Here is a 14,767-nt window from a genome sequence, read left to right as displayed (position 1 = left end):
ATCAATATTTTATCTCAAATTCATGTGTCTAAAATTGACCCGTTATGCTTCCATGAATAGTTTCGTTACAAAATTATTCTTAGAAAATGAGGTTTTAGTCTGGTCCTTTCTGCCTATACTGTCAGAATGAGCCGTTTTAGGGCCTCTTGAAAAGCAAAAGTAGAGCCTCCTGCAAAACCAACAAGAAACCAGGAAATACTTGTCTTTTCCAGCAGCTATTGTTCAGTGATAAAATAGCTGACCAAACGTGCTGGAGTTTTGTTTGGGTTGCTAGGAGACGACGGAGTTCCACTGGGGTTACTAGGCAACAGGCTCGGCTTGCTAGGTGGAAGGCAGTGCCTGCCGATTTGTCGCATTACATTTGAAGGCTTTCAGAATAGGTTTTCTTTCCCAGACACTGAAAAACATTAATTTATTACTTTTAAAAAAAACAACATCTAGCTGTGTTTTTTCTTTTTTTTTTAAACAAGTGGGCCATTTTAAAAGCAGCAGAGAAAAAATACTCTTTAAGTTTACTTAAATTATGACAACACAAACTTACAGAAACTCCTCAGCTCTGGCAGATTATTTCACTTATGGGAAAAATGTCTGCGTAAAAGTGAAATAATCTGCCAGGGGAAACTTTCCCTTTTTCATCAATATTAAGGAATTATTTACTTAAAACAATTTTCTTTATCTTGCTGAAAAGTTACCTGCAGGTTGGCTTTGTTTTAGCCAATCTTAGTGCACTAAGAAACTGGACCAAAATTACTTGGTATTTTTGCAGCGTATTAGCAAAAGTGTAAAAATGTTGATGATGTGTCGTTTGTGCAAGGAGCTGGACCAAAAATTATTTTTCTGCAGTCTGTCAGTTAGCTTGAAATACGTTAATCACATCTTAAATTTTGTCATGTCGGGACTATTTAATTGCTTATATGTTGTTTTTCTCACAGGACATTTTTTGATCAGGCTAAAGTTTGAGTCACATTCAAACGTCTTCGTTAGCTAGCTGCTATTAAGGCTTTGCTAGCTAGCTTTTTTGCGTAGCCTTCGCCCACTTCTGTTGCTAACCCGTACAATGCTACATGCATTCTGTGGTTAAAAAACTTGTCAACATGATATAAAATAAGTAATTTCTGTTCCTTGTCGTTTGTAATAGTCTTAAAAAGTCTTAAATCTGAGTGTGTAAGTTCTCCTTTAAAGTGAGCCGTTCTTGTAAACTCCATTTCTGCAGTTCCTCCTGGCGTCTCTCTAATTATGTGGTGTTCGTCTGCCTCCCACAGAAAGGTCGGCTCCACTGCGACCCCACCTTTGAGCTGGAGGAGATGATCCTGGAGTCGCGACCCCTCCACAAGAAGAAGAAGAGGCTGGCTAAGAACCGCTCTCGAGACAACAGCAAGGATTCACAGTCTGTGAGTCAGTCAGTCAGTCCTGCACACACCAAGCCGTGAAAAACCATGAAACATCAAAGACAATTCTTTACAAAGTTTAACTCAAACATTTCTGCGAAGATTTTAAAATTATGAAAGTTGTGAGTGAATGTGTGCATCGTAGTTTGTTTCCAGTCCAAATATTTTCATTTATATATTGCCAAAGCTTGGTAACTGAGAAAAATAGATCTGGTTCACATCAAAAACTAATTTCGCTGAAATGGAGTTAAATTTTGTACAATCTAGTCTAATCTGAATAAGGTCCAGTAATATACTTTTATTTTTTCTTTTTATCCAATACAATCAGATCTTTTTACAATATTAATGTTTTTCATCCATCCAGAGTCTATTTCTGGTTTCTGGTGTCTCCATTTATTCCTGTTTTAATTTAAAACATGTTTCAAAATAAGACAGAAAGCAACAAAGCAACAGTTTTACTGTTAGCAACACATTTCCTAGAATAGAGACTAGAACTAAATATTTAATTAGAGATGCACCGATCTGATATTAACATCAGTATCGGTCAGGATATTGATATCGGTGAAAATATGTCCGATTCATGAGGGCAGATCTATTTGGTTTAATTCTATACTTTGAAGGTTTGTTTCAGCTTAAATTTGAAATGTTTTCAACTTATTGTTTTTGTCAGTTTCAGTTTCTTTATTTGTTATTTTATTCTCCTAATTGCACTGACTGAACAAATCAAAGTTGTTTGTGAAATTATTGTTTTATTTAATTGTGCTGGACTGAAGCAGAGTTATAAAATAAATTAGTAATTCACTACATTTGTGTTTAAACTAAGTAAATTCAGAACTGTTTTTCTGTATCGTATTGTACGATACCTCACTTCTGATACGATACGGTATCAGAAGTGAAAAATGTTGATCGGTGCATCTATAAACAAATTGAGAACCAAATTAGTGGAACAAAAAGCAAAAAGTCTCCTTAAAGATAAAGGAAAACATTTAAATTACATTTAGGTTAAAATCGAATCACATTGACGGCTTTAAAGGATTATGACTCGGTGAGATTGTTCGGCCTAATTTACATGTGTCAAACTCGAGGCCCTGGGGCCAAATCCGGCCCGTCACAGTTTTTTATGAGGCCCTCCAGACTTTAGAGGAGAACAGTTTACTTAAATATTATTTTATCAGTCAAATCAAGACATTTGTATCTACTTCCTGCCAGATCGCATCAGTTAATCTGTCCAGTTTCTTGCAAATTTTGGTGGAAATTCAGGCAAAATCAACAAATTCCTGCACTTTTTTGCGCTAATGCATAATTCTGAGTTTATTGCAGATTTTTTGGGTTTAAGAGAGGCTAGCTTCTTAACTTGTACTAAACAGCAATAACTGATGTCAAATTATAATCCATGATCCAAATGATGAGGAATAACTTACCGTCATCACAAATGTTTGTAAATTAGTACCACAAACGTTTGATTTTTTTATTGGAAATAATCATAAAACCCTGGAGGGACTGATCAATGTGAAAAGATGATCAATACAATTAAATTTTAAGAATTTAATAATGTTTTAAAAGTTTGTTCAGGGGTTTTATCAGCACATGTGAGAGCGTCCAGGATCTTGATTTGGCCCAAAATGAAAATGTGTTTGACGGAGCTGGTCTGATCCTTCATCAGTGGATGTTTGAGATTGTTATGTGCTTCTGGCACATTATGATTTTTGTCTATTTCTTTTCCTCGTTTTCTTATAGACGCTAGTTGAATGACCTTTTGTTAATCTATTTTGGAGTTTGGATAATTCCTTTTTGGTCATTTAATTACGTTAATTTGTGGCGCTGTTGGCTTTCGGCATGTTGAGGAGTTCCGCCATCTTCCCGCCTGAGCTCCACCTTTCCGCTCGCTCCACCCGCGCGGTGCGGCGCGCTCGTCCAGTCGCTGTGGGCCGCAGCTGACCTTCCAGCCTGCCAGGCGGTATTTCTGTTAGCCTTTGTTTGCTTTTCTTGTGATTTTGGCCTGGTGGGACCGGTTCTTCTGTTTTCGATCTTTCTTTTGCATTAGATTCTTTTTTGCTTTAGTCCGGTACCAGTAGGGGTTCGACGGCCCTGTGCCGGGTCGGCCCCCTGCTGTACCGTTTTGTTCTGTTTGATCGGCTCACCAGGTCCAACTTTCTGTTAATACTTTTGGGTTTTTTTTTTACTTTTTGGGACACGGGCTCTGAGGGCCTTTAACGCTATTTTCTTTACAGAAAATCAGAAGAATCTGAACTAAGAAAATCAACGTGAAGAGAATAAGAATAAAATATTTTGTTAAACCCTCATCTGTTTGTCTCGTGTCCTCAGATATGTTGTGCCCTTGGTGGACGTAACAGAGATGATCCTCTGCAACGGTTCTTACCTCAGGAATAACTGCAGCAGGTTCTGTTACGTAGGAGGATTTGGGAGCTGTGAGGACGAAGACGGGATCCAAGATGTTACTGCATCTGTTGTCATTTCTTTTCATCTTACAGCAAATCCCACATCTTTAGCCTCATGCTGTCTTTTTACATCAAGAAACAGTTTTTGTTGTTAAAACTGATCAGATTTTGCATACTTTGTTTGCGTAATTTCCAATTTTTGTATGCAGCGGATCAATAAGTGCTGCAGGAGTCGTGCTGAAATGAATAGTATTCTCCGAGAGTCTGTGCTTGTCTGGGATAATAATAATGCAGCTCAGGTCTCCTGTAAGGCACTTCCTGTCAAAACTGCATATTTTTAGTCTGGCGGTGAGCCAAGCTCCATTTTTTTCCCCTCAGCTGATATGAATTGCTTCTATTCTCCGCTCTGCAAACAAAATGAATAAAAGAGCGCTCCAGTAGAGAGCATGAAGAGATACTTATTGTTGAAGTGCGTAACCTGCTGACACTGTGCAGCTTCCTGCATGACTGACCCGCTTTTATTCTGGATCATATGTTCAATTTCAACAGCATTCGGGATTCAGCGCCGCTGCAGTTCGTTTTCACATCAGATGTCGTCTGGAGACATTTTACGGAACAGATAGATCCGTTTCAGTTTCGATTCACAACAAATCAATATAGTTATTTCCAGCAAAGAGGCGCACTGTAAAAAACAATGTTTAACAGTAATAAACAGTAAAATTGTGACAGGAAAAATTTGTGAACTAAAAAACTATTTTAAAATGTTGATTTGATAAATTAAAACAACAATTTGTACATTTCACATTTGTACACTAGTTTTATGGGGATTTTTATGCTGATTTTAGAAAAAAATAACATTTTTTTCAAGAAAATAAAATATTTTGAGGCAGATAATCTGTGAAAAAATGTAGCTCCTCCACACCCACACTGTAAAAAAAAAAAAAAGACTTGTTTTACAGAGAGTACAGTAATTTACTTCAAAATATTGGCATAAATACAGTAAAATACAAATTTATACTGTAAAATTCTGAGTGTATTTTTTTTACCGTATTTATTTGGTAAATTTCTGGCAAACACAGCTGCTGGTATTTTACCATAAATTAGTGACTTTTTTTTTACAGTGCAAGTGCTAACTAAAAATAACCAATCAGAGCCAAGAGGAGGGCCTTAACGCTGTCAATCACTCCCCATGTGGCACTGCTCATTCCCTTTCACCCAACTTGCTCTTGGCTTTGTTGCAGTTAGCGTAGCCTGTTATGAATGCAAAAGCTAGTTAGCATAGCCACCGCTAACTGGAGATAAATGGTTTTCCTGTAGCATTAAGCTGTTTCTCCTCCATTAGCACATTTAGCAGCGAGTGCAAGAGCTTGTTTGGCAGCGCTAAGACCCTCCTCCTGGCTCTGATTGGATGTTTTTGGTACATTTTTTCAGGCGGCTTTAGTGGCTCATGGAGGAGATTAATAATTTCACAGATTATCTGTTTGTGTCACAACATGGAGACAGTTTTATATGTAAACATTTTTATAAAAGTTATACATTGTTTATATACATTATTTTCTGGCTTATTTACTGCTCTAGATATGTTGTTCTTTCAGCAAATGGCCCTTTTTAGAGTCTGTAAACTCCCGTTGACTTTTAATTGATCACTAAATTAGTTGCCGATTATTTCAGTAATCGATTAATTTGATTAATTTGATTAATCGTTTTAGCCCAGACAAGTGCAGTGGCAGCTCAGTGATGAATTAGTACAAAGCTTATAATGAGCGTCTCTATAAGATACAATGTTTTGTCAGTATTCCACATTTCAGCTTGTAGCAAAACAGAAAAATAAAGCAGATTTGACTCAACACTGTTTTTTTAACTAGCAAGTCAGAATAAATACATTTTCATTCTGGTTAGTTATTCTCCATAATGAGCCTTATTATAACTTTTAATTTAGCATCCACAGGTGTTAACTTTTGTGTGCGCCTTTCTCATTTTCAGTTTAATTTCCCCCATTAACCGTCAGTCAGGACTGTTTGAATCCGAAGCCGTTGTTGGACCGTTTTCTAAAAGATTAATCAGTTAATTGAAAACATTTTCAGCTTATTATGCAACAATGGGAATAGCCGGCGCTGATGGCATTTACTCCTCTAACATTTAGCGATCATTATAAGATTATTGCTGTAAGATGTTCTCCTAATTAAAAGGATTACGCTGGAATATTAAGTTCCAGATGGATAACAGTGACGAATCTCCGCTGGAGACTGAATTCAGGAGGATCTGTGGGTTTATTCGCTGCAAAGTTTTCATCCTGAGACCGGCTGTGATGTTTTTCAACCACAGACCAGAGGTTTCCGCTCCGTATCAAAGAACCAGCCTGTTCGCATCAAGCAGCCCTCATGACTGTGTTGTTACCATCAGTGTGTGTGTGTGTGTGTGTGTGTGTGTGTGTGTGTGTGTGTGTGTGTGTGTGTGTGTGTGTGTGTGTGTGTGCGTGCGTGCGTGTGTGTGTGTGTGTGCTCATGCTGCATTATTACTAAGATTATTAAATTATGAAGCCTTTCCGTGCCGTTGTCATGGCCCCGGGTGCTTTTGAAAATATGAGCTTCTATTTTTGTCCCAAGCCAAACATCCAATCTGAGGACGGCTCGCAAACAATTCACGAGTCGTCCTAAAAGCAACCGCGAAGGTTGGAAATGACGAAACGCCGCGTCATTAGAAGGGGAGCCGACCCATCCAGGCTTTTCTGAAACGACGGAAAAGGTTAGCGAGCTCTGATTCGTGAAGTTGAAGACTGTGTGTGTGTCGCCTGCAGGAGAACGACTACCTACAGGAGTGCCTTGAAGTGGTGCAGCAAGAGTTCATGATCTTCAACCGCGAGAGGTAAGAGGAAGAAAACACGGCGGAAAGTGGAACACAGGGGTCACAAAAGGCCCTTTTTTTACCGTCTACAGTGGAAAAATAGAAGAAAAAAACAGCAAATGTTTTAAACAAATGCAATGTTTAAATTTTTCCCTTCAATATTTGCGTTGAATTTCCACAAAAAAATGGGAGTAAAAGTACCAGTAATATCCTTTCATGTTTGTTTTTCCTTGCTGGACAATGTGGCTGGAAAACATATTGTGATATAAACATTTCATATCAGTCGATATTATTGATTTGTGGGTTTGTTTGTTGTTGTTTTTTTGCTTTAAATATCTGACATACTGTCAAACAGGGCCTTGATCTCTCCTACTTTATTTACAGGTTTTACTTCACGCTGTTATTTTGAAAAGTTTTGACTTTTAAAACTCAGAAATGTCCAATGTTGTTTTTTTTTTTGTTTTTTTTTTTAATTCTCAAATTTTTAAACTCAGAAATTTCCTTCTTTTTCTAGAAAATTTCAGATTTTTAGTCGGCAGCATTTGTTGTTTATAGTAAATTTCCCCCAAAAAACATTTTTCCCACAAATTTTCAACTTTTGAAACTCAGAAATTTTCAAGGTTTTTTTCCTAAAATTTCTGAAATTCATCTAAAATTTCCTAATTTTTTTCTAGCATATTTTCAGATTCACATTTTCTTGTTTTTCTAGAAATTTTCTAAGATTTTTTTTTGCCAACAGCCATTGTTAGAAAAAAGGAAGAGTCAATTTTCACCTAAAAACTTTTCTAGGAAAAATAAGGTAATTGTAACAATTTTAGGAAAATGTTCAAGTTTTTTTTCCTAAATCTTCTGAAATTAATTTACAGTTTTTTCTAGAAAATGTTCAGCTTTTCAAAGTCAGAAACTTCCTTGTTTTTTCTGAGGTGAATCTAGACATTTACTCTTCCTTTTTTCTATCTACTAAAGCCCTAAAACGCCACATTAGAATCTCATGTGAATCTTTTTTTTTGACACACTCCTATCTGGTAGCCAGCATTGATTTAAAACTGCTACAAAGCTTTCCTGCAGAATATGCAGAGTTAATTATGAGTAAAAGTGGCATAAATTATAGTAAGGTATTCCTCTTTGCAAGGTGCAGGGAAGGATATTGGTTCTGTGCTGCACTCAATTATTGCCTCATTTATTATTGACCAAGTCCTGCCACCGCAGTCCTGCTGAACTCCCTCTCTGTGCAAGTGTCTTATTATATCCTATTGCTCTAATTAATGACAATCTACTGGTATTTATAATGAATCTAGAATTATGCGCAGCAGTGAAGAGCCCTACACGGTCTAATTCAGTCAAGTCCTGTAATTACACTCCACTCTCATTACTGTGGTTTCTGTTTTTTTGCCGCCACATGCAGCAGAGTGATTAGCACAGGCAGAAACTCTGATCCCAGTTATTTACTTTCTACCTGTGAGGTTGAAAAGGCGCCAGGAGGAGGGCCAGTCGGAGGCCGGGGGCGACGACGCCAGCGCCGACAGGGACGACGAGGCGGAAACTGGGGTCGCCGACGACAACGCGCAGGATCCGGACCCAGAGCCGGAGCCCGACCCGGAGCCGGAGTCCTCCTCCAAACTGAGCATGTGCGGCTCCGTGTGCTCGTCCCCCGGCAGCTGCTAGCCCCACACAGCGACGGATCTGTCTGTGCCGTGCCAATAGATCCCCCCCTTCACCTCTCTCCTCTGTCGCCGAGGAAACGCACACAGAGGAGGAGGCCGGGGGGGGGCGAAATGACCCAAAATGGCTGCCCCAATGTTCCGTCTCTTTTACTTTCCGTAGCATCTTTCTGGTAAGGCATGAATGAAGCAGATCCCCAGAGACTCTCTGTGCTCATAGAGTAAGCTCTAACTTCTATGCAATGTAACATTATAGCATGATAAATAAGGTTTCCACTCACTGGGAAGTGTTGATCGTAACCACGGTGACATCCTGAGCGACAGCGCCCCACAGCTTAAAGCTGCAGTATGTAATATTGTGTTTTTTATAAATTTGTTTAAACTGTCGCCATGTTGTGATGGGGTAACATGAGACAGATAATCTGTGAAAAAATCAATCTCCTCCACCTCTTCCTTGAGCTACTTATGCTGTCTGAAAAAATGCACGAAAACAACCAATCAGAGTAGGAGGCGGATCTTAACGCTGTGAATCAAGCTCATGTACCCGCTTCTAAATGTAAAAATGGTGGAGAAGCAACTTACCGTTACAGGAAAGCCATTTATCAACTTCATCAGTAGCTAAAATTCTAATAAATAGGTTTACAAAGAATAAAACAAAATATATTATATCTACAATTTCAGTGCGTTTACATTAGCTTTACAAACGCATGATGTAGCTCCAGTTAGTTTAATGTTTCCTCATTAACTCGTCACTGTTTTTATTTAGTTAACGAAAAACATTTTCTCAATTTCAGTTTTTGTTATTTTGTTGCCATTATAACCTCGTTAGCACTGGGAGAAAGCAGATTTTTTTCACAGATTCGCTCTTTCATATTGTACTGTCGCAACATGTTGACGGTTTCGACAAATAAAAATAAATATCTCTTGTAAAAGTTTCATACAGAAGCTTAAGTTGGGTTGCTTGGTTTGGTTGAGGCTCCTCTGGTTCTCCTCAAAGTGCCAAATCCGATCGGGACGACTCAGAAGCCACTCGGTTTGCTGTCGTCTGTGTTTCCGCTTTGCTCTTCCCTCCCAGCCTCTCGTACGATCATGGTGTGGAGAGAGAACGCCTCCTTTCAGCTCCACGACTAGTTATTTTACTATTCAACGACCCGACGTTGAGGCGAGTGTTTTCTGTCTCGCTTGTCTAAGAATAAATAACCTCAGATTGAAAGAAATTGACTTAAAATCCTTCACAGGGTGATGGGCACGACTCCAAGATTATTGCTGATACTTTTCCATCTTGGCATTGTGTTAAAAAGCATCTAAATGCTCCAGAGAAGCAAAATGGCTGCAAATATACAGAAGCAGTTAGGGCGTATTTAGTTTTCCACATACAGCTCTTACTTTTTGACCTCTGACCCTTTTTTAAGACTTGAGATTAGATTAAAATATAACCGTGGAGCCTGGTAAAGACAAGATAATACATATTATGTCCTGATCCCTAAAATTAAAAGTAGGTGTTCTCTCTCTTTTTTACAATTATTATGTGTTTAATGCCAAAACACAAAATCTTACCAATTATTTTTTTGTCTAGTTTCTTGTAAAAATATCTTAGTTTTGTGTTATTCCAAGTAAATTAACTTGTAGTAAGATATAGGAGCTTGTTTTAAGCAAATTATTAATATTCACATTGATGAAAAAGAACTAATTCAACTGGCAGATTACTGTGTTTCCATTGACCACATTAATTTGACACTTTGAAAAATACATTTGCTAAATGAAACAAACCCTTTTCGGAAAAAAAAAAAGTTTAAAGACAAAGTCTTGGCGCTAAGATGAGGTGGTTTTCAGCCATATCAAAATTGGTTTTTATTTTTGCGAAACTGGAATGGAAACACTTTTTTTCTGGTGTAAACCATGAAGAAGACAAACAGGAAGTGGCAGCAAGTTTTTTTAGTAACTCATCGCATAAACAAAATAATTTACATGTCATCTTAATTGTGTTTCTTATTTAACAGAAACATTAAATTGTGAAATTGTAGGTTTTTGAGAGATTAGTGGAATATTGACAAAGTTTTGCAGACATTCATAATGTAAATGCAGTATAACAAGAAACTTATAGCCTGTGTTACAAGTGAAATAATCTGGCAGTGGAACTAGAACTGGGTTGCTAGGTAACGGGCTGGGGTTGGCTGGCGTTGCTAGGTGACGGGCTGGGGTTGGCTGGCGTTGCTAGGTAACGGCGCCAGTAGAACTTGCACTTTTTCATCAACATTAAGGAATAATTTCCTCAAAATAAGCTCTTAAATTTTGCTGAAAAGTTGCATGTCAGATAGTTTTGTTTTATTCGAAGTGCACTTAGATATTTAAACTAGAAACTAGACTAAAAATATCATAATATTTGGTGTTTTTGCAGTGCTAGGTTGCCTGAATTCGGGGCTAAAGTGTTGGATTTCCGGTTGCAGCAGCTTCCTGAGTCAGTTTCCAGTAAGTGTTGGCTGGTTTCATGTTCTTAAACCTGTTTAAAGTTGTGCCTGTCTATGATAATCAGTATCTGTTAACCTTGTTGCACCCACAGATGCATTATAAGATATTAGTCTGGTTTTTCCTCTCTAAGTGTGAACCAAGTTCGTTTGAAGCCTTTTTTTTTTTTTTTAAGATATTAAGGTAACTTAATTCATGGGAAATCAGTACTAATGACTGGAAAAAGGCCAGAATAAGCTCTAAGGGTAGATTCCAGCATTGTCAGCCTTTAAGAATCTATTTCAAAGCTGCTTTACTAGACATCATCCTATTAAGTGCTCAGTTAGGACAAAGATCATCTCCCCGTAGGGCTTAGTTTGGGGCCTAAACGTGTAGCTGTTGGTTCTTCAGACTGTATAGATGAGCTCTCACAGCGAAGCTCGCTCATTTAAGGTGGTCGTGTAGCAAAGGACTACCTTAAATTACCCCCCTGGGCCTCATAATGAATAAAAAGCAGTGTAAATAGCATGTAGTGTAGGTAATTAAACTCTCCACAGTTTTATGTGGGACTGCTAACTCTACGTGTAGACTGAGGGAAGAGCGCAGTGAAGCCCCGCCCCCTCCTAGCGCTTCACTCCGCTCTTCTCTCCAAGTGTGCAGGCACAACTTGTAGGCAAAATATGCCAAAGCTTTTTCTACCATTTGCATAACCATTTCTAAGGAACTTTAAATGTCTGAATGTATGTTGTATTTTCTTTTTTGTAGAACCCGAGGTTTGCTCTGTTTAATAGTGAAGACTGTCATTGTTTATAGGACAGTAATGTGGTTATTTCAGGTGGAGTGGTGTCTTGAATTTCTGGTGAAACAACTTGCAATTTTTGGTGTCTTAGGAATAGAAAAGAAGATTGACGCCATTTTTATGTCTGTGTGGAAAACTCTTACACTGCAAAACCTAAATCTTACCAAGTATTTTTGGTTTACTTTCTAGTGGAAGCATCTTAGCACACTTGAAATTAGATAAAATGAACTTACAAGTAACTTTTCAGCAACTCTAAATTATTGTTTAGAGTCAATAATTTCTTGAAATTGTTGAAAAATACTAGTTGTTCCATTGGCAGATTATTTTACTTATAACACAGGAGAAATGTCTTGTTATAAGTGAAATAATTTCCCAATAGAACTGGTACTTTTTCATCAAATTTAAGAAATTATTGGCTTAAAACAAGTTCTCATGTCTTGCTGAAAGGTTACTTGTAAGGTGGTTTTTTCCCATATTAAAATTTGTTTATTTCACAAAACTGCAATGGAAACACTTTTTTCACATCACAACCGGATGTTACTACTGGCAAAAACCACTAACAAGACGATGGCGCAGCAGCATGTTTTTTAATGACTTATCACATGAACAAACTTATTCACATGTAATTTTAATTGTGTTTCTTATTTAATGGAAACGCAGCAATTGCAAATTTGCGTCTTTTTGGCATTAGTGGAATATTGACAATGTTTTGCAAACATTTGTAGTGGGAATGCAGTTAGTATCTCATAGTCAGTCTCACAAAAAGTAGCATTTATTCCTCAGTAGTTTGAGTTATATTTCTTTTGTACATTTTTGGTGTTAAATTTAATCCATAATGGTCTTAAAAAGTCTTAAATTTAAGTTGGTGAAACCCTGTTTCATCCTTTTTGTCATGCTGCCTTTTAAAGATGGGAACTCAGCATAGAGCTGATGCACAGACATGAGACTGGTGTGAATCTTCTCAAATCGTTCCCAGAATGAGGCAAATATCTCCCAAAATATGTAATTACTCCCTTTATCCCCACATGACAACTAGATTTAGGAGCTTTGATGAAGGGATGTAAAAAGGCATCCTTACAGTCTGCCTGTGATGACCTGAGTAGTCGTTTTGAAACCTGTTTTTATTTATTTTTCTGCTGTGTTTTGTTTAGTTTTTGCATGTATCTTTACAACATAAGCCTGATTTAGCCAAAGCCTGGAGCTTGAGCCTGACCGGCTGATCTTATGCATGCAGAAGCTTCTCCTCATACCTCGCCGCTCACCTCATTACTGACTGAGTGTAGCTGGATTGCGAGGCAGTGAGTTTTGTGAACACATGCGTTGTATAAAAACGATATAATCCCGGTGTTACGTGGACAGCATGTTACCTTAGATGATATGGAGTACCTCTCGGCATCCTCTTGGTGGCCTTCGTTTTTGTTGTTCAGGGGTGCAGCTAGGGCTGGGCGATGGCTCGATTCTGTCCAATTTTTGGTTTTGGAAGATTTAATTTTTGGAAAATCTGATAGTTTTTTTTTTTTTTTCTCCAAAGTTCAGAGTGATGTCAGCACGCCCAAGGCGGCCATCTTGTTTCAGAAACAAGATGAATTCAGTTCATCTCTACAACAAAATGTAAAACTCAGGCTAAGATTTAGATTTTTTTAATGAAAATAAAGTCAAAATGTTACAAGAATAAAGTCAAAATAATACGAGAATATTACATAAGCATATAATATATGAGTTGTAATATTAGGAAAATGAAATAGTAAGTTTATGTGAACACAAAAAATGACAAAAAGTTAATTATACAAGGTTTTTTCTCATTAAAACGACTGTTTCCTCATAGTTTTAATTTGTTCTTCAGTAAAAATGCATCTATATTTTGCTCATATTATAACTTTATTTTTGTATTTATATAGAAATTCTCCTAGCCTGTCCCTAATACTCTATTGTACGACTTACAAAAGAGATAATTAAAATAAAAGCCACTTTTTGAAAAAAAGCTTCTGTCATTTGTAAACCTTAGTGTTAATTTTTTGTACATAAAATTAAGGCCTTACAATGTCTTAAATTCATTTAAATGCATGTAAGTTACAAACATTGATTGCAGGTCTTTAATTTTGTCCGCGCTGGACTATTTAATGTCGTATTTTCTAAGAAGTGTGTTTTTTTTTCTCTCAGGGCTTTTGTGTTAACCAAAAGTTTGAGTAAGGCACAGACATCTTCAGTGCGTCACACAGCAGTTGAGGCTACTGCTAGCTAGCTTTACTGCATCCATCATGGCGGTTGGCAGGACGATGTTCATCGTCATCTCTTACTCACTTCTGTGGCCAACCTGTAAGATGTTTTGTGCATTAAAACGATTTAAAATACAATAAACTCAAGTAAAATTCTGATGACATCTCATAGTCAGCTAGACAAGGAGTGCCATTTCTTCCTCAATAGTTTCCATTTTTACTGATATGTACATAAAATATGTAGTTTTTTTTGTACATTTCTGTTTAAATTTCACTCCTAATGATCTTTTAAAGTCTTAAATTTGAAGACACCCTGCCGTCGTTTCTTTTTTAGGAAAAAAAGCAAGTTGATTGAAATCGAAACTGGTATAAAATAAATCTGACTTTTTATTTTTAAGCCGTATCGCCCAGGCCTAGATGCATGTGAGCGACACAACGTCCGCCGTTGTGTGCGTGCGCGATGATCTGTTTTATTTATGCAGCAATTAAATGAATATCTAGAATTACTCCCTGATCTATATGAAGAATTTGCTGCTTTCTTTTATAGTGACTCCTGAAAAGTTCTGGTTTGTGGAGCAGAAGGTTCTCAGACTTTGTTCCATCAGATTCAACATATTCCTGAGGTGTCGATGTAATCATCTGTTAATCATTTGTAAATGAACTTATTCTGATATTTGCGTACCATTTCTGACTGGTCGCGTGTTTCTTTGTTTATGTTCTGGCTGCCGTTTAGCAGCAAGTCTCTTAACTCAAACATTTTTCTGTGATGTTGTCGAGACATCCTGGTCTGTGCTTCGTCTCTGCCCTGTGGATTCAGTCTGAAACCCGGTGGAAGGCCCATACCGCTCGTCCTCTCACGTAGCGTTCTCGTACTTCAGGATTTCTACCGTCAATTGGGTGGAAAAAAGAAAACAAAGTCTTGTTCCTGTACCAACTAAAAACTGCTCCGTGTTCAAAAACATGATGCTGCTTTGATTGCTTTGATAAAGAAATAAATCTTCCAATGATTCAGTGT

At 37.5% G+C, this 14,767-nt stretch overlaps 1 protein-coding gene across 2 annotated transcripts in view; it reads left to right on the top strand.

Moving 5' to 3' along the window:
* Positions 1-14,760, top strand: part of stk32c (serine/threonine kinase 32C) — a 102,366-nt gene extending 87,606 nt beyond the window's left edge. For both annotated transcript variants that reach the window (XM_008430412.3, XM_008430413.3), the window contains 3 exons: positions 1,263-1,391; positions 6,585-6,652; positions 8,095-14,760. In XM_008430412.3, coding sequence (XP_008428634.1) covers positions 1,263-1,391; positions 6,585-6,652; positions 8,095-8,296 — 399 coding nt within the window. In that variant the 3' untranslated portion in view covers positions 8,297-14,760. The remainder of the gene's footprint in view (positions 1-1,262; positions 1,392-6,584; positions 6,653-8,094) is intronic.
* The last annotated feature ends 7 nt before the right edge of the window (positions 14,761-14,767 follow it).

This window comes from Poecilia reticulata, chromosome 15 (assembly GCF_904066995.2).
Source record: "Poecilia reticulata chromosome 15, P_reticulata-male-v2, whole genome shotgun sequence".
In the NCBI taxonomy this organism is placed as follows: domain Eukaryota; kingdom Metazoa; phylum Chordata; class Actinopteri; order Cyprinodontiformes; family Poeciliidae; genus Poecilia; species Poecilia reticulata.
Note: the sequence above shows the minus strand (reverse complement) of the source record. Positions and strands in the feature narration are given on the sequence as shown.